The sequence below is a fragment of the Leucoraja erinacea genome, chromosome 1 (genome assembly GCF_028641065.1).
Source record: "Leucoraja erinacea ecotype New England chromosome 1, Leri_hhj_1, whole genome shotgun sequence".
NCBI classification, from domain to species: Eukaryota; Metazoa; Chordata; class Chondrichthyes; order Rajiformes; family Rajidae; genus Leucoraja; species Leucoraja erinaceus.
The window spans coordinates 79,031,615-79,057,170 of NC_073377.1; the positions used below are offsets into that span (position 1 = coordinate 79,031,615).

Consider the following 25,556-nt stretch of genomic DNA (forward strand, 5'->3'; position numbering starts at 1 on the left):
GAGCTATGTGCTTGCTTCCCTAATCTTCCTCTACCAATTTGCATATGGCTCGGATAATATCTGTAGATATCTCTGTTGTGGTTTAACTTTTCAGTTTTTACATTCAAATTGCTCATAATCCTTCGCCGATCCACCTTCCTACCCTACCAACAGTATGTCATTAGTGCCTTTGTGGACCATGACAACTGATCTACCCCTTTCGACTCCAAATTCTTCTTCAGTCAGAAGGGATAACCCAAACCTTGGCACAAGGCAAGCAACACAACCATCTACACATTTGATTTTGCTGCAGACAACATTGTCTGTTTCCCTATGTTAATTCCCTTTTACTCAAATATTACTCATCTCCCTCTACTTTAATGGACCCTCATTTTATTTGCCATGATCTAACAGATCTAAGGATCTGTTTAACATAATTGGGAGAAAGGAGGTGATATGGTGTCAGATAAGCAAAGATGTCCCCTTCACTTTGAACCTATGCTCTCTAGTCCTCGATCCCCCTATTCTGGGCAAGAGATTCTGTGCATCTATCTGATTTATTCCTCTCATTTCAATAAAATATTTACTCTCCTTGAAAGTATCAACAGCACAAGGTGGAATTATGATAAGGAGATTTGTGGGTTGATGTCAAAAGGAAGTTACTTATCAGCTTAAGTAGTATTAAATGTAAGGTTCCCAGCTCAAGCTTTGAGTTTCAATCTGAGTCTGATCTTCCAAGCTGTATTGTGGAGTCTACACAGAAGAATGTAGGTTTTTGATGTAGGTTGGAGGCCGTGACTCTGAGAGTAAAGCAGCAACCTTGTATATCCAATCAAAAGGCAGAAAAAGTTTCAGTTTTGATCTTTCACATAATCACTGCACTCCTACAAAGATCATAAGATCATAAATGATAGGAGCAGAATTAGGCCATCAAGTCTACTCCGCCATTCAATCATGGCTGATCTATCTCTCCCTCCTAACCCCATTCGCTTGCCTTCTCCACATAACCTCTGATACCTGCACTAATCAATAATCTATCTAACTCTGCCTTAAATATATCCAGTAACCGCCTCCACAGCCCTCTGTGGCAAATTCCACAGATTCACCACCCTTTCCCCTAGGTGTCAGACCAAAATGTCAACATAGATATTTTTTATGCTAATGTTTTTGCAAAGGTGCAATATACCTACTGACACCTGAGCACTAGTGTCCCATGTCCGCTCAAAGTGGAGATGAAACATTTGGGGTGGTAATGCAATCCTCAAGATCACACCAAACGCGGGTGTAAACAGTGGAAGGAGAAAACCCCCTCACAAATTATTATTACCATTTCCCATGAACCAACACATGCACCGTTAATGGAAGAATCCCCAGTTCTCAAATTGATGCCATAAAGGGGCTGTCCCACTGCAGTGACCTAATCCACAAGTTAAGAAGAGTGTCTTCGACCTTCAAGCTCGAGGGCACTTGCCTGGAAAACCTCGAGCTGGAACGACGGTCCGCACACACACACACACAAACACATCGCTGGCTGAAATGCACACCCGCGATGAAGAGAAAGGTAAAAGACAGCTGGCACAGCTTAGTGTAAGTCCTTTAGAGAGAGGGGGGGGGGGGGGGGGGGGGGGGGGGGGGGGGAGAGGGGGGAGAAGGAGAGAGGGGAAAGAAGGGGGAGAGAAGGGGAGAGAGAAGAGAAGGGGGAAGAGAAGGGGGAGAAGGGGGAGAGAAGGGGGGGAAGGGGGGGAGAGGAGTGGAGCCACTTTTAAGAAGTATAATAAAGTTTAGCGGGCATTTTACCTATCGGTAGGTCTTCCTAGGTCCTGAAAACTCCAATGAGCCAATGAAAATGCCCGGTCAGCGAAGTAGATTGGCTACGGCTGCCCTCGACTGCCTGTAACTAAATAGCAACCCCACTCCACTGCACTACGAGTTAAAAAGCACCATGCCGACCAAATTTTACTCGCAGAAAAATTTTCAACATGCTGAAAATGTTTCCGCGACCTACCTGAGGCCGTGAGTATTCGGGAACTTCCCTCGAGCATGAAGGAGAGTTCCAGTGACCTCATAGGACCTCCTAGGACCACGTGTCGACCATGCTGCGCGTTTGAGTCGAGGGCAAACTCGTCTAAACTCGCAGAATAGGTCGCCGCAGTGGGACAGCCCCTTTAGGGGTACCTTTCCCGTCAGGTTACTCTTTACTAAAAATTACTTTCCCTTCTCTCAGTTACTCTTCGCTATCAGGTACTAATCAACAATTGATCAGAGGGGTTACGAACTCCTGGTTAATCAGCCGCGGTTCGGAATATCATGTAATAGCTCTTCACCATTGTTTTATTGATGATTTTTTACACAGTAGGGAGTACTTTGTGGCTTGTTTCCCTGCCCCCTTTCTTGTAGTGCGGAGCCTTGTTAAATAATTACGGAGAATGAAACAATTATTTGATCACTTGAAATAAAATTGAGCAACAATAATTGATTTCGCAGGACCAATAATATCACCAAAATTACAAATGTCAATTTTAACTTGGACCCATAGCAAAGCAAATACAACTACAGCAATCTCTGTAATGATTGAAAATAGTAATCTAACCACAGTTACTTTATGAATATATTCCAATCCATGCTAATCATAGTTTTAATGATGAGTTTAAAACATCTTGAAAAGTTCCTTTTTGGCAAAATGGTGATTTTCATAAAGGTAGTCTATTATCATGGAAACGAATGTTGTCTGTTTAAATGAATACTACGTTTTCTGCTATGGAAATGGTGTTGGCTTGAATTACAAAAGAACTGGGAGCTACATATTTGTACTTGTTTGTGTGGTGTCTAAAGCATTTTGCATCAGCACTATCAGCTTTAAGATGTGTTGTTCTCTTGACAAATTAGAATTTAGTTCATGCAATTATCACCAGCAGTTTCACGAGATTGTTAGCTAATGTAGCGACTCCCGAAAGTAAAGAATGAGAAAAATCCTCTGACTCAATTCTGCTTGTCATATAAATAAAGTACAATTGCCCGTATAAGATACGACATTTGGGATGATGGTAATGAGCAAATGCAGGATCTGAAATTATATGGCAGCTTCCAAGAAAGAGGAACATTTGTTTAGGCAATTATCACCAGCAGCTGAGCTCTTATCACACCTCTGGGGCAGATTTCAAGAATGTAAATCAAACCTTAAAAAAAAACTGCAAGAAAACATTTCGCAACACACTGGCATGGCGGTGCAGCAGTTAGTGCTGCTGGTTCACAGCTCCAGAAATCCACGTTTGATCTTGACTGGTCCGGGTTTCTCAGCGGGTGAGGCAGCAACTATGGAGCGAAGGAAATAGGCGACGTTTCGGGTTGAGACCATTCTTCAGACTGATGTGGAGGTTGGGAGGGGCAGGAAGAAGCAAGGAAAAGGGCTGGATGGTTTGGAGTTTGTAAAATGTGTGCAGGATAGTTTTTTGCAGCAATACATAGAGGTACCTGTAGATCAGTGCATGTTCCTTTAACCATAGTGACCTCCCGTATTACTAACCACTCCCCATTGTCTCCAGTATAATTGTAGTGTCCCCACCTCTAGCTCGCTCTCTAGCTCCAGTGATGACCACGGACAGCTACAGCATAGTGATAAACAGTTACCTAAATAAAATAGTTACAGTAAAAGACTTGTGTGTGCAGTAAGTCATTTTACATGGTGTCACAGCGGTAGACTTGCGTCTCCTGTTCATCGGTTTTTATTTTATTATTTCTTTCTCCCAGTCCTTCCCTCCGTTCCTTTTATCATGTCCCACCACTGTCGTCGACCAGACACGTTGGTGTTCGACACGGACATTGTCCATCGCTGGACCGTGTTCCAGCGCGATTACGAGCATTACATTGCTATCGCCCATCCTGATGCCACTCCTGCTGTACAGGCTCACCTATTGCTTAACCTCGCGGGACCTGCAGCTATGGATCAGTATGCATCGTTCCATTTCGCCGCCGGAGAGGACCGCAACGACCCGGTATGTCTCCTTAATAAGTTCGCTGCCCTCTGTGATATACCCACCAACAACATCATCGAACGCTTCAAATTCTTCCAGAGGCAGCAGCTGCCAGGCGAGCCTGTCGGCACTTACATTGCCGCCTTGCATCACCTGGCTCAGCGCTGCCGCCTTGACACAATCACCCCTGACGAATTAATTAGGGACGTCCTGGTCAATGGTCTCCGCAACGATAGACTGCGTGAGCAGCTCTTAGTGAAACCCGATCTGACACTGCGGGATGCTATGTATTCTGCACGCATGTCCGAAGCCGTTGGTTCCGTGTCCAGACAGGCTCCCCAGGACATTAACTTCACCGGTCAAGCCGGTCGCCTGACTACGCGACGCAACCCCGCGGCTCTCCCCATGAAGGCCGCCACCTCCACTGTCCCGCGACGCTGCCCTAACTGTTTTTTTACGGCTCATCCCTCAAACATTTGCCCAGCACAGGGCAAGACCTGTCTTTCCTGTGGCAAACTCGGCCACTTTTCTGCTGCCTGCCGTTCCCGTGGGAAGCCAGTCCCTGCTCCAAGAAGGAGTCTAAACAACCTTGCCGAACTAAACAACATTGCACTCCCTGATAGCGCTCTGCTTCCTCAGTACGAGCTGGAGGAGCTCCAAGACTCTGATGCACTCCCCTCTCGTGAAGATCCAACTATTTTTTCACTCTTGGGTACACCTGCTCTGATTACGGATCCCTCTGTGCATGTTACTGTGAACGGCCATTCCTTTTCAGCCAAGGTCGGGAAACTTCGGGCTCCAGAGCTCCCATGGATGGCCATTGCCACCGACCTCTTTGAGTGGCGCGGAAAGCACTTCCTGGTCCTCGTGGATTCCTATTCCAGCTGGTTCGAGGTCGACCAGCTGACCTCCATCACCTCTGCCGCCGTCATCGGGAAACTTCGCCGCCACTTCTCCACCTTCGGCTCCCCGGTGACCCTCCGGTCCGACAACGGCAGCCAATTCTCCAGCGACGAGTTCAAGACCTTTGCTGCCCGTTGGAACTTTCACCACATCACCAGCAGCCCCGAGTTTCCTCAAAGCAACGGACTTGCTGAGCGGGCCGTACGTAGCGCCAAGGAGCTGCTGGAACACTGCCGCCTGTTCCGTGCCGATTTCCACCTTGCCCTGCTCAACCTCCGCAACATTTCCCGCGACCCTGCGCTCGGTTCCCCTGCCCAGCGCCTTATGTCTCGCACCACCAGACCTCCCCTGCCGGTCTCCCAGCAGTCCCTCAAGCCCTCCGTACAAAATCCTGCCACTGTCACTGAGCGCATTGCCAAAAAACAGGACACCCAGAAGCGCTCCTTCGACAAATCTGCCCGGCTACTCCCACGTCTGCTCCCGGGGCAGGTTGTCCGGATGCAATCCCCCACTGGCCACTACCGCCTGGCCGTCGTAGTCGGCGACGCCGGTTCTCCGCGCTCCTACTTCGTCGACTACGAGGGGGCTATCTACCGTCGCTCCCGCCAGCACTTACTCCTTGTGAATGAGCCCGCTCCGCCTCCCGCGGATCCTTCTCACCCCCCCATCTCTTCTCGACCTCCCGTTGCCCCTCACGCCCCGTCTACACCTCGCATGCCACGCACCCTACCCTCACAACTGTCCGCCCGTTCCCCTGCCTCGCCTGTCAAGCCAGCATCGCCCGCAAAACCTCCCTCCCCTGCCAAGCCTGTTTCTCCACCCGCAGCCCCGCATTCTCCTCCGCCCGCCTCCCCTGCCCATCCCCCGGCTGCCGTCCCTTCTGTTCCCGACGATGAGGAGGAGGGCGGCTTACGCACCCGCTCTGGCCGGCTGGTCAAGCCGCCGGTCCGCTACGGGGAACTCGCATAGTATTGTACTGTTGCCGGTGCGGTTGGTGTTCGTAGCGTATGAGCCGTGGTCACTCTGTATAGTACCTGCCACGCTTTTGTTTCCAAGAGGAAGGATGTAGATCAGTGCATGTTCCTTTAACCATAGTGACCTCCCGTATTACTAACCACTCCCCATTGTCTCCAGTATAATTGTAGTGTCCCCACCTCTAGCTCGCTCTCTAGCTCCAGTGATGACCACAGACAGCTACAGCATAGTGATAAACAGTTACCTAAATAAAATAGTTACAGTAAAAGACTTGTGTGTGCAGTAAGTCATTTTACAGTACCTACTAGAGAAGGGGCAGTGCTGGACCTCCTGTTAGGAAATGAGACAGGTCAGGTGGCGGAGGTATGTGTTGGGGAGCACTTCGGGTCCAGTGATCTCAATACCATTAGTTTCAATATAATTATGGAGAAGGTCAGAACTGGACCAAGGGTTGAGATTTTTGATTGGAGAATGGCTAACTTTGAGGAGATGCGAAAGGATTTAAAAGGAGTGAATTGGGACATTTTGTTTCATGGGAAGGATGCAGTAGAGAAATTGAGGACATTTAAAGGTGAAATTTTAAGAGTACAGAATCTTTAATGTCCCTGTTCGGTTGAAAGGAAAGAGTAATAATTGGAAAGAGCCATCGTTTTCAAGGGAAATTAGACACTTGGTTCGGAGAAAGAGAGAGATCTACAATAATTATAGGCAGAATGGAGTAAATGAGGAGCTTGAGGAGTATAAATAATGTAAAAAGAATCTTAAGAAAGAAATTAGAAAAGCTAAAAGAAGGTATGAGGTTGCTTTGGCAAGTAAGGTGAAAGTAAATCCAAAGGGTTTCTACAGCTATATTAATAGCTAAAGGATAACAAGGGATAACATTGGTCCATTAGAGAGTCAGAGTGGACAGTTATCTGCAGAGCCAAAAGAGATGTGGGGCATATTGAACAATTTATTTTCTTCGGTATTCACCAAGGAGAAGGATATTGAATTATGTGAGGTAAGGGAAACAAGTAGATTAGCTATGGAAACTGAGGATCAAAGAAGAGGAAGTACTGACACTTTTGAAAAATATAAAAGTGGATAAGTCTCCAAATCGACAGGATATTCCCTAGGACATTGAGGGAAGTTAGTGTAGAAATAGCAGGAGATATGACAGAAATATTTCAAATGTCATTAGAAACGGGAATGGTGCCGGAGGATTGGCGTACTGCGCATGTTTTTCATTGTTTAAAAAGGGTTCTGAGAGTAAACCTAGCAATTATAGACCTGTTAGCTTGACGTCAGTGGTGGGGAAATTAATGGAAAGGATACTTAGAGATAATATATATAATCATCTGGATAAACAGGGTCTGATTAGGAATAGTCAACATGGATTTGTGCCTGGAAGGTCATGTTTGACTAATCTTCTTGAATTTTTTGAAGAGGTTACTAGGGAAATTGAGGGTAAAGTGGTGGGTGTTGTATATATGGACTGCAGTAAGGCCTTTGACAAGGTTCCACATGGAAGGTTGGTTAAGAAGGTTCAATTGATTGTTATTAATAGTAGCGTAGCAAGATGGATTCAACAGTGGCTGAATGGGAGATACCAGATAGTAATGGTGGATAACTGTTTGTCAGGTTGGAGACCGGTGACTAGTGGGGTGCCTCAGGGATCTGCGTTGGGTCCACTGTTGTTTGTCATATACATCAATGATCTGGATGATGGTGTGGTACATTGGATTAGTAAGTATGCAGATGATACCAAGATAGGTGGTGTTGTGGATAATGAAGTAGATTTTCAAAGTCTACAGAAAGATTTAGGCCATTTGGAAGAGTGGACTGAAAGATGGCAGATGGAGTTTAATGCTGATAAATGTGAGGTGCTACATCTTGGCAGGACAAATCAAAATAGGACGTAAATGGTAAATGGTAGCGAATTGAGGAATGCAGTTGAACAGAGGGATCTAGGAATAACTGTGCATAGTTCCCTGAAGGTGGAATCTCATGAAGATAGGGTGGTAAAGAAAGCTTTTTGGTGTGCTGGAAAGATGTCAAAATTGAGAGAGTATAGAGGAGATTTACTAGAATGTTGCCTGGGTTTCAGCACCTAAGTTACAGAGAAAGGTTGAACAAGATAGGTCTTTATTCTTTGGAGAGCAGAAGGTTAAGGGGGTACTTGATAGAGGTCTTTAAAATTATGAGAGGGATAGACAGAGTTGGCATGGATAAGCTTTTTCCATTGAGAGTAGGGAAGATTCAAACAAGAGGACATGATTTGAGAATTAAGGGACAAATGTTTAGGGGTAACATGAGGGGGAACTTCTTTACTCAGAGAGTGGTAGCTGTGTAGAATGAGCTTAGAAACATGGAAACATAGAAAATAGGTGCAGGAGTAGGTCATTCAGCCCTTCGAGCCTGCACCGGCATTCAATATGATCATGGCTGATCATCCAACTCAGTATCCTGTACCTGCCTTCTCTCCATACCCCCTGACCCCTTTAGCCACAAGGGCCACACCTAACTCCCTCTTAAATATAGCCAATGAACTGGCCTCATCTACCTTCTGTGGCAGAGAATTCCAGAGATTCACCACTCTCTGTGTAAAAAAGTTTTTCCTCATCTCGGTCCTAAAAGATTGCCCCCTTATCCTTAAACTGTAACCCCTTGTTCTGGACTTCCCCAACATCGGGAACAATCTTCCTGCATCTAGCCTGTCCAACCCCTTAAGAATTGTATAAGTTTCTATAAGATCCCCCCTCAAATTTCTAAATTCTAGCGAGTACAAGCCGGGTCTTTCCAGTACTTTTAATGACTGGTGTACCATGACACCCAGGTCTCGTTGCATCTCCCCTTTTCCTAATCGGCCACCATTTAGATAATAGTCTACTTTCCTGTTTTTGCCACCAAAGTGGATAACCTCACATTTATCCACATTATACTGCATCTGCCATGCATTTGCCCACTCACCCAGCCTATCCAAGTCACCTTGCAGCCTCCTAGCATCCTCCTCACAGCTAACACTGCCCCTCAGCTTTGTGTCATCCACAAACTTGGAGATGTTGCATTCAATTCCCTCTTCCAAATCATTAATATATGATGTGGAAGTGGTGGAGGCAGGTTCGATTTTATCATTTAAAAATAAATTGGATAGGTATATGGACGGGAAAGGAATGGAGGGTTATGTTCTGAGTGCAGGTAGATGGAACTAGGTGAGAGTAAGTGTTAGGCACGAACTAGAAGGGCCGAGATGGCCTGTTTCCATGCTGTAATTGTTTTATGGTTATATGGTTGCAAGAGGCAGAAACAGTGGGCTGTGGGAGAGCTGGGAATGGGAGGGGAAAGAAGAAGAAAGCAGGGACTACCTAAAATTGGAGAAGTCAATGTTCACAATGGGGTGTTAACTACACAAGCAAAACATGAGGTGCTGCTCCTCCAATTTACGGTGGGCCTTTTATTCCAAACCAGGGCATCGGAAATGTCTTCATTCTTTAGGGAATGGGGGTTCCCCTCTTCGACTATAGATGAGGCTCTCACCAAGGTATCTTCTATACCCCATAACTCTGCTCTCACTCCCGATCCCTCCACTCGTAACAAGGGCAGAGTACCCCTTGTCCTCACCTTCCACCCTACCAGCCGTCACATACAACAAATAATCCTCCGACATTTTGGCCACCTCCAATGGGATCCCACCACTGGCCACATCTTCCCATCTCCTCCGCTTTCGGCCTTCTGCAGAGACCGCTCCCTCTGTAATTCCCCGATCAATTCGTCCCTTCCCACCCCAACCACCCTCTCACCTGGCACTTTCCCTTGTAACCGCAGGAAATGCTACACTTGTCGCTTTACCTCCCCCCTTGACTCCATCCAAGGACCCAAGCAGTCTTTCCAGCTGTGGCAAAGTTTCACCTGCACCTCCTCCAACCTCATCTACTGCATCTGTTTAAGAAGGAACTGCAGATGCTGGAAAATCGAAGGTAGACAGAAAGGCTGGAGAAACTAAGCGGGTGAGGCAGCATCTACGAAGCTGAGGAACTAGGAATGTTTCGGGTCGAAACCCTTCTTCAGATTTCAAATTTTAGGTAGTCCTGCTTTCTCCTTCTTTCCCCTCCCCTTCCCAGATCTCCCACAGCCCACTATCTTCGCTTCTTCCTTTCTTCTTCCTGCCCCCCCCCCCCTCCCCCCCACCTCCACATCAGTCTGAAGAACGGTTTTGACCTGAAACGTTGCCTATTTCCTTCGCTCCATTGATGCTGCCTCACTCGCTGAGTTTCTCCGGCCTTTTTGTCTGCCTTCATCTATTGCATCCGCTGCTCTAGGTGTCAGCTGCTCTACATCGGTTAGACCAAGTGTAGGCTTCTTAACTTGTGACTGCAGAATGTGCTTCCTTTCTCTGTGACCAAGCGCATTTCCTCAGGGTATTCTGCATTTCATTCCACACCCCAAAGACGTGCTATAGGGTACTTAGCCACTGTATGTTACCCATTATTCATGGTTAATGGTAAGAAGGATCAAAGTGAAATTGATGGGCATTATGCGGAAGCGTGTGCTGCAAGATTAAGGGAAATGAACAGAAGGGGAAAGGGACTAATGAGATTGTTCTCTTGATACCCAGCATAGATCTGGCAGACCAAATGGTTTTGTTATGTTTCAATGTATAAAAAGTGCATTTGCCTTGCATTTTATTTCATGACCATTACAATCACTTGATGCCAAAACACAATATGGAGTGTACAAATTTGTGGTGGTAAATTCAAGATCCATATCTCAAATCTCTAATCTGTGTAAGTGCGCACACACACACACACACACACACACACACACACACACACACACACACACACACACACACACACACACACACACACACACACACACACACACACACACACACACACACACACACACACACACACACACACACACACACACACACACACACCCACAAAGAGTAAATGTAACATTCTGTAAATCTCTGGGTTGATTGATGTTGAAATGGTTTCCCCATTTATGTCATTATCTATTTCCATTACCATCTATTTCAGTAACTGTGATTCAATAGGATCTGTTTTACACTCATACAAACTTCATACTTTCTCCACATGGTTGGGATATGCTGAATATGAATCTGCTGTAAGACTTCCAACTTCTTTCAAGAGTCAGAATTCACTTTATCGGTTTACTTAGATTATGAGTGTGTTAAAGACAAAAATAAGCTTAATTTGACACTAAGCATTCACTTGCATCTGGGCGATTTTTAATTTAGTTTAGTTTAGGGGGTACAGCCCAGAAGCGGGCCCTTTGGCCCGCTGAGTCCGCGTCGACCAGCGATTCCCGTACTACACAATAGGGACAATTTTTACAATTACACTAAGCCAATTAACCTACAAACCTCTAGGTCTTTGGAATGTGGGAGGAAACCGGAGAACCCGAGAAAAATCACGCATGTCACGGGGAGAATGTACAAACTCCATACGGACAGCACCCATAATCAGGATCGAACCCAGGTCCCTTGCTCTGTAAGGCAGCAACTCTACTGCTGAGCCACCCTGCTGTCCCCGAGTGTGGTGGCACAACAGTTAGTTTTGCTGGTGCACATGTTCAGGGACTAGGGTTCGTTCCTGACCTCATATGTTGCCAATGCAGTGTTTGCATATTCTTGCCTTGACCACATGGTGCATCCCAATGATGTACTGGCTGTTTTAAGTTACCTCTTAATGAAAATGAATCAAAGAAATGTTGATGCACATGTGCGAAGGATGGAATGGGATGAAAGACCCAATGGGCTGAATGGTCTCCATCTGCTTCAATATAAGTATAGTGGGGTACCGCAAGGCTCAGTGCTGGGATCCCAGCTATTTACAATATTTATTAAAGATTTGGACGAGGGAATTGAATGCAACATCTCAAAGTTTGCGGATGACACGAAGCTGGGGGGCAGTGTTAGCTGTGAGGAGGATGCTAGGAGGCTGCAAGGTAACTTGGATAGGCTGAGTGAGTGGGCAAATGCATGGCAGATGCAGTATAATGTGGATGAATGTGAGATTATCCACTTTGGTGGCAAAAACAGGAAAGTAGACTCTTATCTGAATGGTGGCCGATTAGGAAAAAGGGAGATGCAACGAGACCTGGGTGTCATGGTACACCATTGAAAGTAGGCATGCAGGTGCAGCAGGCAGTGAAGAAAGCGAATGGTATGTTAGCATTTATAGCAAAAGGATTTGTGTATAGGAGTAGGAAGGTTCTGCTGCAGTTGTACAGGGTCTTGGTGAGACCACACCTGGAGTATTGCGTACAGTTTTGGTCTCCTAATCTGAGGAGGTAGATGAGGCCAGTTCATTGGCTATATTTAAGAGGGAGTTAGATGTGGCCCTTGTGGCTAAAGGGATATGGAGAGAAGGTAGGTACAGGATACTGAGTTGGATGATCAGCTATGATCATATTGAATGGCCGTGCAGGCTCAAAGGGCCGAATGGCCTACTCCTGCACCTATTTTCTATGTTGCTAGGATAAAAATAACTTTCTTGCAGACTTTCAATATGAGACACATTTTAGAAGTTAAAATTTGATTGGCGTTCAAGCAGAAAGAAAATTACCATTCTGTAATAGTAACTGCAATTTGCTTCTTGGGATAGGTGAACAAATCATATAACTATCTCCACAGTGTAATCAATTCGGTATTCATTTCTATCATGAGCTAAAAGAGGGATAATCTTGGTTCTCTTCATGGATTCATCTATTAGGCTTGTTTAGCTGCAGGAACCTGCTTGAAATCAGTATGGTTTGAGAACAATGAATACTACTTTGTAATAGTTTCCCCCCCGTCCCTTTGGAATATCTGTTGGTTGTGCATTTCAACAGACTGTCTTGCCAGCCCTTTTGCTGGCTGTAAAAATACAGAAATGTGGTTTTCATTGGTATTGGCTGTGTAGGTTAAATATCATGGACATACTCCTTAAGGAATTCTTGAGGTATGTCCACTCTCAATTCTTGGAACATGTTTATTGCTTATTTTATGTTGGTGCAATGTAAAAATCACACACTGTTGAAATAGATTTTGCAGTACAACAGTCCCCAAAGGAAATGCTGATAATTGCTAGGGGCGAGGGAGGTCAATTTCAACCGCATGGATCCAGTGGAATAACTAGTTTACATGGTTAACTGCTTTAGAAACAGTTTTCATTTATTCTAATGCTTCAACTTGCATAAATAAAATTATGTAAGGTAACATTATCATTTGATCAGCTTTGTTTGCCTCTTTGGTACTTGGTTACAGATCATTAAAATAATGAGCATTATTTCTCTGGATTCAAATACATGGAATCAAGCTAATGTCCTATACTGGGAGAAATGTTACTGGTCTGCAAAATTTGCAACAAAACAGTCACGGTCATACACAGTCGAAACAGGTCCTTCAACCCAACTTATCCATGCTGAACAACATGCACTATCTACGCTAGTCCCACCTTCCTGCATTAGACCTATATCCCTCTGACCCTACGTCACCGCGCACCATGCACGCGCAATGCATGCCATTCACGCAACACGTGCACATCACAACGCGCACGTCGTGCATCGTGACACTTAAATGATGGCGCGTAAATTACGCGCAAATGACGCCCAAGTGGGACAGGCCCTTCACTCTCCTTTTAAGTATGTGATTAGTTAAATTATGAACACATTCATACTCACTATGCGCCACAATATATTTATTGCTAAAAATGAAATTTCAATTTTTGAGATTCACTATATATTTTCTTAAACAAAATTAATGAACACAATAGCATTAAAGCCATTTGAAAAAAAAAGTAGCCTCGAAAAACATTTTGCCAAAGTTGAAATATGTTACTGCAGAGGAAGTAACGGAAGGGGGTATGGAGAGAAAGCAGGTACAGGATACTGAGTTGAATGATCAGCCATGATCATATTGAATGGCGGTGCAGACTCGAAGGGCCGAATGGCCTACTCCTGCACCTATTTTCTATGTTTCTATGTTTCTATGACATGGAAATTATGCTGTGTGATTTTCCATACATGCTCTTTACACGTTTATATTAAATTTCTCTGACCACTGCTTTGGAAGAAGTGTTAAAACTATCTCCTTCGCTGTTTCCTCTTAAATTGGTTAACGTCATAATAAAATGGCACGTAGAAGGACTGTATTTAAATTAGATAACTATCACTGAAGTGACACAAAATGCTAGAGTAACTCAGCGGGACAGGCAGCATCTCTGGATAGAAGGAATGGGTGACATTTTGGGTCGAGACCCTTCTTCAGACTGAGCATCAGGGTGGAGGGAGTTATAGAGATAAGGAAAATGTAAGAGATCAAAAGAGATGAAGTTCTACTAAAATGTAAAGTAGACCATTGTCAGCTTGGAGAAGGTGACAACAAAGCAATCAGGGATAAAATGCAATCATGGGGACAGTCAAACTGGTCGGAGAACAAGGAAGGGGGAGGGATGCATAGATAGGGAAAGCAAGGGTTACTTGAAGTTGGAGAAGTCAATATTCATACCGCTGGGGTGTAAGCTGTAATGAGGTGATGTTCCTCCAATTTGCACTGGGCCTCACTCTAACACTGGAAGAGGCCCAGGATAGAAAGGTCAGTGTGGGAATGGGAGGGGGAGTTAAAGTGTTTAGCAACCGCTATATCAGGTAGGTTTAGGTGGACTGAGCGGAGGAGGTCAGCGAAACTGTGCTTGGTTTCACCGATATATAGGAGTCCACACCTGGGACAGCTGATACAGTAGATGAGGTTGGATAAGGTGCAAGTGGACCACTGCCTAACCTGAAAGGACCGTCAGGGTCCCAGGACAGTCGAGGGAGGAGGTATAGCGACAGGTGTTGCATCTTCTGCGGTTGCAGGGGAAGGTACCAGTGGAGGGGGTGGTTTGAGTGGGAAGCAACGAGTTAACCAGGGAGTTGCGGAGTGAACTGTCTCTGTGGGGCGTTTCTTCCTACACATTGAGTTAAGTAGCATATGCTCTAGGCAAAGGCAGCTAAAACATCAGATGCTGAAAATACTGGGATAAAGAAATAGAAGAGGAATATAAATAGAATTGATAATGCCAACACTCTATGGTTAGAAAATAATTTTCTTTCCCCAAACTAATAATACACAGATTAAAGACCCCAAAGGAAGAAAATACCACAAAGGAGGGAAATAGCTTTTGAGAGAAATAAATATTTCCTGCCAGAAAGTAAGAAGCATATACATAAGATGATAATACATTAAAAATGAAGTCACTGGTGTAATCAAAATGTATCTGAGTGCAAGATAGCAAAATAGCAAACTCATTCATTTTATCCCATGTAATTCATCCTAATGCTCGGCTTAATGCAAGCCCAAACCACAGTAACAGTAACTACAGTAAATGCTGACAGTTGCAACTTCTCTTGCAATGAAGCTTGTATCCTGACATACTAGCCAATATAACTTTCTTTCAGGTCAATATATCTTTGAGCAAGGACATGAATGATTACTTGGGTAAATTCACTTACGCAGCATAAAATATCCTACACAGCTTTAACTTTATTTCAGTTGAAAGGATTTTTTTTGTGGAAGTGAAACAAATGACCTTCCAGTGTTAATGCAGCATAAACCATACATCTTCTAAAAATCCCTAGGTACTCTGTCTATTGTATTCTCAGCTAGTTTCCCAACGTAGGTCAATTGTTAATGCAAAATTTATTTTCATCTGATAATGAATAAGCTTTCTGTATTTTTGTAGTAATTCCACCTGAACTGCAAATGGATGGACAATTAAAGTTACCATCCACTATCATTCAGCTGGTGATTCATTGTTGAATGACCTACATTTGAAATTGTGATATTTGAGTGGATGCTTGCAGTGGTAATGCTTCATCTAATTTATGAGAAGGCAGAGTGGAAAAGGAATCAGATTTAAAATTATTTTTACATAACCATAAGCAATAGGATTACTCCTGTTTGGGATATGGTGGATCAGTATTCTCATCAGTTCATCACCTTATTCAGTGCCCATACCTCCTCCTTAACAGCATGACCAAAATCCATTTCAGCCTCAGGAAGCCCAATATTCCACTCATCCGGAGATAGCTAATTACAATGAGGGCAATTGCCAGCTTCCAACAGTGAGGCATCCTAGTGGCACAGCCCAACAGTCCAAGGATAGTCACCTGTCACTTTGCAAAGGCACACATGAATTAGGTTTGAACGAGGGATCAAACCAGTGTCTGCAGAAAACCCTATATCAAATTGCAATGCCTTTAGAAATGTGAAGGAAGCAAACATAATTTTGTTCAATAATTTGACAGAGACTAAATAAAATTAAAATAAAACTGTTTCCAGCAGCTGATGCATTCAATGCATCTGCAGACAATTCAGGAAAAAATATTAAAAATTCCTTGGATCAATGTGCACATTAAATAAATCTAGTACCAGAATATATTTTTAGGGAATTTGAATGAACTTTATAATCTTAGAACAGTTGACAATGTGAATGCAACATTATTTCATTTGTGGTGGAATATTAATAACAGGCATAATCTATCTGATTGTCGTTATCCTCTGCCAATCCTTTATTTGAGCATCAATATTATTATAATGTGGTTTGAAGAAACAGGAGTGAGTTTACGACCTTACCATTTTCCATATGCTCTGCCTCACCAACGCTTCCGTCAGGAGTTGTCCTCTCATAGTTGTCTTCTGGAAGTGGGAGTGAACCTAGCCTTGGTCCCGATGAACTCTTGCTGCTAGGAGTTTCCGATTCCTCTAGGCCACTGTCATAACAGCTCTGTAGGGACCCTTGATGTAGATCCTGAGGCTGACTCACCACAGAGAAAGTCACTCGACGAAAGGGCTAGAAGAAACATGACTATAAGTGTCATAGTTGTAGTTACATCAGTAAATTCGCAAAGTAACAATTTTGTTATATGCAGCAAAAATAATACAATGGAAGCTTGCTGAAATCCATAATGAACATTTCAACTCATATAGTCCAGCAGCAAATGTCACTGTTTGTTGTAACTATATCTACTTAAAAAAAATAGGATGCAACAGATGTTGCATGTGTAGCCAGCTGTAATTTACCACAATAGATCTTGCTCATATGCTGTTGCATGCATTTTTACTACTCTCTTTATGTATTAACCATATAACCATATAACAAATACAGCACGGAAACAGGCCATCTCGGCCCTACAAGTCCGTGCCGAACAACCTTTTTCCCTTAGTCCCACCTGCCTGCACTCATACCATAACCCTCCATTCTTCTCATCCATATGCCTATCCAATATATTTTTAAATGCTACCAATGAACCTGCCACCACCACTTCCACTGTAAGCTCATTCCACACCGCTACCACTCTCTGAGTAAAGAAGTTCCCCCTCATGTTACCCCTAAACTTCTGTCCTTTAATTCTGAAGTCATGTCCTCTTGTTTGAATCTTCCCTATTCTTAAAGGGAAAAGCTTGTCCACATCAACTCTGTCTATCCCTCTCATCATTTTAAAGACCTCTATCAAGTCCCCCCTGAACCTTCTGCGCTCCAGAGAATAAAGACCAGTTATTCAACCTTTCTCTGTAACTTAGTTGTTGAAACCCAGGTAACATTCTAGTAAATCTCCTCTGTACTCTCTCTATTTTGTTGACATCCTTCCTATAATTGGGTGACCAAAATTGTACACCGTACTCCAGATTTGGTCTCACCAATGCCTTGTACAATTTTAACATTACATCCCAGCTTCTATACTCAATGCTCTGATTTATAAAGGCTAGTATACCAAAAGCTTTCTTTACCACCCTATCTTCATGAGATTCCACCTTCAGGGAACTATGCACAGTTATTCCTAGATCCCTCTGTTCAACTGTATTCTTCAATTCCCTATCATTTACCATGTACGTCCTATTTTGATTTGTCCTGCCAAGGTGTAGCACCTCACATTTATCAGCATTAAACCTCATCTGCCATCTTTCAGCCCATTCTTCCAAATGGCCTAAATCACTCTGTAGACTTTGGAAATCCTCTTCATTATTCAATGTATTACCTACATTGAAGCCAACCTTCTAACATGGATTTGATCTTATTATTAGCCAGTCCAACTATATAGTACTCACAATTCACTTAATTCTGAAATAACATAATACAATTGTTCATACTTATGGAGTCATAGAGTGATACAATGTGGAAAAAGGCCTTTCGGCCCAACTTGCCCACACCGGCCAACATGTCCCAGCTACACGTCCCACCTGCCTGCATTTGGTCCAGATCCCTACAAACCTGGCCTAACCTTGTCCCTGTCTAACTGTTTCTTAAATGTTGGGATAGTCCCATCCTCAACTACCTCCTCTGGCAGCTTGTTCCATACATCCAATACCCTTTGTGTGAAAATTTTACCCCTGTGATTCCTATTAAATCTTTTCCCCTTCACCTTAATCCTATGTCCTGTGGTCCTCAATTCACCTACTCTGGAGAAGACTGAGCATCTACCCGATCTATTCCACTCATGATTTTATAAACCTCAATAAGATTATCCCTCTTTCTCCTGTGCTTCAAGGATTAGACCTGTGTCAATAAATCCTGGACCATGGTAACATATATGCGTACATATAGTTGTGAATGATGCTCATTAAATAACTACAGTACTGATACTCCATATTAAGAGGATTGATTTGCCGTTAAAATGAATTCTGTAATAACGAGTCAATGGTAGCAGTGACAATCGAACACTGCGGATTTAATGTTTCACGTGTTCACAATATAATTAATCCATCTTTATGGATTAAAACAAATAATAACATTGGGAATTAAAAACCATTTGATTGCATTCCGTTATCGAACATTGAGACATTTCCAGGACAATAGGGTCAGGGAGGGGGGGGTGCGTGAATCAGTGCGGGGTGGATAAATGGCGGGGGGGGGTTAGAAGGCAGTCGGTGCAGAATGGATGCATTGAGGCAAGTGAATTAGTACGTGTTGGTTGGAGTAGGTAAAATTGTGAGGGGAGAGCACGGGAGATGTAAGTGGTGTTGAATGGGGGGGGTTCAGTACGGGATGGATGGGGGTAAACAAAAGTGCTGGAGAAACTCAGCGGATGAGGCAGCATCTATGGAGCAAAGGCAATAGGCAACATTTCGGGTCGAGACCCTTCTTCTTGAATGGAAGGATCAGTACAGGATGGATGGGGGGGGGGGGGGAGAGATCAGCGCAGGATGGATTGGGGGTGGGGGGGGGGGGAGAGATCAGCGCAGGATGAATGGGGTGGGGGGGGGGTCAGTACAGTGTGGATCGAAGGATCTGTGCAGGATGAATCAGGATGATCAGCCATGATCACATTGAATGGCGGTGCAGGCGCGAAGGGCCGAATGGCCTACTCCTGTACCTATTTTCTATGTTTCTATCAATGGGGATCACTACAGGATGAATGAGGGGAAGGTGCAGGGTAAATGGAGGGTGGGTCAGTACGGGATGAATGCGTGGATTAGTACAGGATGGATGGGGGATCAGTACAGGATGGATGGAGGAGAAGTGCAGGATGGATGGGAAAGGGGTAAGTACAGGGTGAATTGGGGAACCAGTGCAGGATGGATGGGGGGGAGGGGTATGGCAGGAGAGTCAATGCGAGGTGGATAGGTCGATCGTCGCAGGAATGAATAGATTGGGGGGGGGGAGATGGGGAGGGGAGCACAGGGGATGTCAGTGAGGACTGAATAGAGGCAGGAATGGGGATCAGTGCAGGATGTAGAGGAGGGGTACCAGGATGGGGGGGGGGGGGGGGGGGCGGGTGGTGAGGGGGCGTACAACAGAGAGAGAGAGAGAGAAGGGGGGCGAGGTGGGGAGGAAGGAAGGTCAGCGCTCCTCAGACAACATCGTTCCGCTGCCTTGGCCGTTGGGATTTCCTCGCCACCGCCTCCCTCCTCCGCCAGCCAACAGCAAGGTGCGGGGCCGAGAGGTGCAGCCAAATATCCTATAGCTATGGTATCTTTGGTGCAGCTGCTTCAAAAGTGTTGGAGCGAATGATGGGTCCCGCACAGCGGCTCCATCTCCTCCTCCTCCCTGATAGCGGCCGTTGCTTGCAAATCCGCTAACAGCGCTTTAAAAAAAAACCCTCCCGCACGCCGAGGCCTCCCCCTCCCTCCATCCTTCTGGCCTCGGCGTGCGGGAGGGTTTTTATTTTTTTAAAGCGCCGTTAGCGGGTTTGCAAGCAGTGGCTCTTATCAGGGCGGGTGGGGTGCGGGAGGGGGAGGCAGTGGAGCCGCTATTGCGGCCGCTGCTGCCGCTGTTCGGGGCCAGTCATTTGCTCCGACCTTTCATCACCATGCACCTATTATCTTTCCTACCCAATACAGCCGCCGCCGACACAAAACGTCACGTTCCTTTTCTCCAGAGATGCTGCCTGACCCGTGGTGTTAATCCAGTTTTTTGTGTCTGTCTTCGGTACAAACCAGTATCTGGTTGCCAAGCCGGGCAAAATGACTCGGTGTTTTGGTTGCTCGGTGGCACTTTGAGTGATCAGTGGCACCCGGGCAACCGTTAATTTCGAACCCTGCTAATCAAGAATCTGACAATCTCCACTTTAAAAATATTCATTGATGACCTCCACAGCCATCTGTGGCAATTAATACTTCAGATTCCCCACCCTATGACTAAATTCCTCCACATCTCCTTTCTAAAGGTATGTCCTTTTATTCTGAGGCTATGGCCTCTGATCCCAGACTTATACAATTATTCTCTTTTGTACTTGTCTTTTCTTCCTTCTATAATGTAAAGCTATTAAAACTCACATCTAAACACCATCTTATAATGCATATCATTATATTTATAATGCATAAATCACAAATGTATTGTATAAAAAACCCTGACATTTTTATTTGCCATTTTAATTTCATGTTTCATGTATCTTGTTTCATGTTGTGTTTTATAACTGTTGGAAGGCCAACTTCCCTCCTGAGATAAATAAAGTTATACCGTATCGTATTGTGTTGTATCACCTTTTCTCAACTTTGGTGGCGTCCTTAACCTTTAGCCAAGACTTTTAAGCATCAGATCAGTTAGAATTTGCAACAAAGATCCTTTCTAGTTGTCATTCATAAAAACTAATCATGTACTTGTGCACAATCTGACCATATTTGATGAATATATTATTACATGGTGGGGATGTATAATCTAATGTCATTGTTTACAAAATTAATTCGCAGATAGAATTATGAGTTATTCAAGCTAATGGGACATCACTTGGTCTCAATCTGCAGGTCAATTTAAAATTACTTTAATTTTTGACCAAAATTTGGACTGGAATCCAACAATTATGGAATCTTTCCTCTATCTGCCGTCACATAAATGTAAAAGCACTGAAACCTCAGTAGATAGTTAGTAGTGGTAGTAGTAAGTTTTAAATATTAGGTAAGTCTTCCAGATTCATCCATCACGTTTTGGGTGGAGTGAGTAAGAATTTGTTTAAAAATGTAATCCCATTGCGTAAATGTATTGTCATTGCAGGTTGCCGAGGGTATAAATAACATATAGAATCAGACTATAGCACAATAACAAATAAAATTAGTTGAAATGCATGGCAATTATTGCAACACTGTTTTGGAGGAGGCTTGATACTTTTGTGAGCCAATGTGTCATGTGCACTATTTCATCCTTCTTAGTGCCAATTATACCATCTGTAAAAATCTTCTCAGCCAGATTTACTATGTCAACCATGCCAAATTTCCCATCTGCTCCAAAGTTCTCACTTATGCCATCTGTGCCAACTTTGCCAATAGTCACATATGCCTGCTTTATAATTGTACCAACAGTGCCACCTGTATTACAAATGTCTGCTGTATAGTTTAGCTTGATACAACACTACCTATGTAAACTGCTATCTTTCTGACGTACAAACAAAACGAACCCTGCCCACTGCACCATCTAATTTATAAAACACAGTAAAACAAGTAAAAATAAATAAATTAGGATGATTTGCATTATTCTCCCATCCAAACACTCAGGTGTCTGATATGCTGAACAAAAGGTCTCTCATTGGGAACAATGGCTTCTGTCAGTGCCATCATACTCAGTCATTTGAATCAAATATATATTAGCCATACTTGGCTAATAAATTCTTTGTATCTTGTACAGTGCAGTTAGAAAGTATTCAGACCCCATCACTTTTTCCACATTTTGTTACGTTACAGCCTTATTTTAAAATTGATTAAATTCATTTATTTATCATCAATCTACACACGATACCCCAGAATGAAGAAGTGAAAACAGGTGTTTTGAAATTTTTGCAAAGTAATTAAAAATAAATAACTGAAATATCACATTTACATAAGTACTCAGACCCTTTGTTATGACAGCTAAGATTTGTCCTGTTTCCATTGATTATCTTTGAGAAGTTTCTACAACTTGGTTGGTCCACCAACTTGATTGGTAATTAAATTGATTGGACATGATTTGAAAAGGCACACACCTGCCTATATAAGGTCCCACAGTTGACAGTGCATGTCAGAGCAAAAACCAAGCCATGAAGAAATTGTCCGTAGACCTCCGAGACAGGATTCTGTAAAGATTATAAAAGATGAAATAGTGGCACATTTGGATAGCAGGATCGGTCCGAGTCAGCATAGATTTATGAAGGGGAAATCACGCTTGACGAATCTTCTGGAATTTTTTGAGGATGTAACCAGGAAAATGGACAAGGGAGAGCCAGTGGATGTAGTGTATCTGGACTTTCAGAAAGCATTTGATAAGGTCCCACATAGGAGATTAGTGGGCAAAATTAGAGCACATCGTATTGGGGGTAGGGTACTGACATGGATAGAAAATTAGTTGGCAGACAGGAAACAAAGAGTAGGGATAAATGGGCACCTTTCAGAATGGCAGGCAGTAACTAGTGGGGTACCTCAAGGCTTGGTGCTGGGACTACAGCTATTTACAATATACATTAATGATTTAGATGAAGGGATTAAAAGTAACACTAGCAAATTTGCAAATTACTCAAAGCTGGGTGGCAGGGTGAACTGTGAGGAAGATGCTATGAGGATACAGGGTGACTTGGACAGGTTGGGCGAGTGAGCAGATGCATGGCAGATGAAATTTAATGTGGAGAAATGTGAGGTTATCCACTTTGGTGGCCAAAACAATAAGGCAGATTATTATTTGAATTGTGTAAGTTGGGAAAAGGGGAAGTACACATGGATCTGGGGGTCCTTGTTCATCAATCACTGAAAGTAAGCATGCAGGTACAGCAGGCAGTGAAGAAAGCGAATGGCATGTTGGCCTTCATAACAAGAAGAGTTGAGTATCGGAGCAAAGAGGTCCTACTGCAGTTGTACTGGAGTATTGTGTGCAGTTTTGGGCTCCAAATTTGAGGAAGGGCATTCTTGCTACTGATGGAGTGCAGCGTAAGTTCACGAGGTTAATTCCCGGGAATGGCAGGACTGTCATATGTTGATAGAATGTAACGCTGGGCTTGTATACTCTGGAATTTTTAAGGATGAGAGGGCATCTTATTGAACCGCATAAGATTATTAAGGGGTTGGACATGCTTGATACAGGAAACATGTTCCCGTGTTGGGAGAGTCCAGAACCAGGGACCATGGTTTAAGAATAAGGTGTGAGCCATTTAGAGCGGAGATGAGGAAAATTATTTTCATACAGAGAGTTGTGAATCTGTGGAATTATCTGTCTCAGAAGGCAGTGGAGGCCATTTCTCTGGAGGCTTTCAAGAGAGATTAAGATAGATCTCTGAAAGTTAGAGGAGTGAAGGGAGAAGGCAGGAACTGGGGTCCTGATTGTGGATGATCAGCGATGATCACAGTGAATGCCGGTGCTGGCACGAAGGGCTGAATTACCTATTCCTGCAACTATTGACACAGATCTGGGGAAGGGTATAAAACAATTTCTGCGGGTCCTGAAGAGCACAGTGGCCTCCGTCATTATTAAATGGAAATACTTTGGAACCACCAGGACTCTTCATAGAGGTGACCGCCCGGCCAAACTGAGCAATCGGGGGGGGGGGGGCCTTGGTCAGGGAGATGACCAAGAACCCGATGGTCACTCTGAAAGAGCTCCAGAGTTCCTCTGTGGAGATAGAATAGAATAGAATAGAATAGAATAGAATAGAATAGAATAGAATAGAATAGAATAGTTTCTTTATTGTCATTGTAACAAGAACCATGTACAACGAAATTTAAAATGTCAGCCAGTCAGTGCAGCATTCAAACATTTCTAAAAGCTAACGATACATACAAGGAGAACCTTCCGGAGAAGGACGACTATATCTGCACACTCCATCAATCGTGCCTTTACCATAAAAGTGGTACTGAGTGGCCAGACGGAAACCACTCCTCAGTAAAAGGCCCATGACAGCCAAAAGGCAACTAAAGGATTCTCAGACCATGAGAAACAAGATTTTCTGGTTTGATGAAACCAAGATTGAACTCTTTGGCCTGAATGCCAAGCGTCACGTCTGAAGGAAACCAGTCACCGCTCATCTGGCCAATACCATATCTACGGTGAAGCATGGTGGTAGCAGCATCATGCTGTGGAGATGTTTTTCAGTGACAGGAACTGGGAGACCAGTCAAGATCAAGGGAAAGATGAACGGAGCAAAGTACAGAGAGATCCTTGATGAAAAGCTGCTCCAAAGCGTTCTGGACCTTAGACTGGCGCGGAGGTTCAGCTTCCAACAGGACAATGACCCTAAGCACACAGCCAAGACAATGCAGGGGTAGCTTTATGACAAGACTGTGAATGTCCTTGAGTGACCCAGCCAGAGCCTGGACTTGAACCCGATCGAACATCTCTGGATGGATGTGAAAATAGCAGTGCATCGATGCTCCCCATCCAACCTGCCAGAGATTGAGAGGATCTGCAGAGAAGAATGGGAGAAATTACCCAAATACGGGTGTGCCAAGCATGTAGCATCATACCCAAGAAGACTTGAGGCTGTAAATGCTGCCAAAGGTGCCTCAACAAAGTACAGAGTAAAGGGTCTGAATACTTATGTAAATGTGATATTTCAGTTATTTCTTTTTAATTACTTTGCAAAAATTTCTAAACTCCTGTTTTTGCTTTTTAATTATGGGGTATTGTGTGTAGATTAATGATTAAAAAATGAATGTAATCAATTTTAGAAAAAGGCTGTAACGTAACAAAGTGTGGAAAAAGTGAAGGGGTCTGAATACTTTCTGAATTCACTGTATATCTCGCACTAATAAATGACCCACTTGAGGCTAACTCATAGAATTGTAAGTTCCCTGTTCTTGAAGATCCTAATGTTCATAAAATATTTTAAATTAACATCTTCAGTGATTGCTGGCAAGTAAATAAATGCTAATGAACTGCAACCATGTTGGTAAATTGAAAGCAAATTCATAGTAGATATTACAATGCCAAGAAATCTATCCAGATCAAGGGGATAAAATAATTGTGTGTGGTAATACAGCCTAATAGTATCAAAGAAAGACACAAATGTCTGGAGTAACCCAGGTAACCTGGAGAAAAAGGATTGGCGACATTTTGGATTTCTTCAGACTCAAGATATCTTAAAAGTCTAGGTCTATTTAAAAAGTTTAGAAGTTTGAAGAAGGGTTCCGACCCGAAACTTCACCTGTCCATGTTCTCCAGGGATGCTGCCTGACTCACTGTGTTACTCCCACATTTTGTGCCTTTCTTTGGTATAAACCAAAATCTGCAGTTCCTTATTATTACTAATAATTTAGTTTAGAGCTATAGCATGGAAGCAGACCCTTCAGCCTACTGACTCTGCACC

General features: G+C 43.7%; 1 protein-coding gene across 2 annotated transcripts in view; it reads right to left on the reverse strand.

Annotated features, from left to right (window-relative positions):
- Window positions 1-25,556, reverse strand: part of pcdh7b (protocadherin 7b) — a 357,471-nt gene that overhangs the window by 165,694 nt on the left and 166,221 nt on the right. Inside the window, exon 2 of one of the 2 annotated variants that reach the window (XM_055637831.1) lies at window positions 16,435-16,651. The exons of the other annotated variant lie outside the window; for it this stretch is intronic. Coding sequence (XP_055493806.1) covers window positions 16,435-16,651 — 217 coding nt within the window. The remainder of the gene's footprint in view (window positions 1-16,434; window positions 16,652-25,556) is intronic. 2 annotated transcript variants of the gene reach the window in all.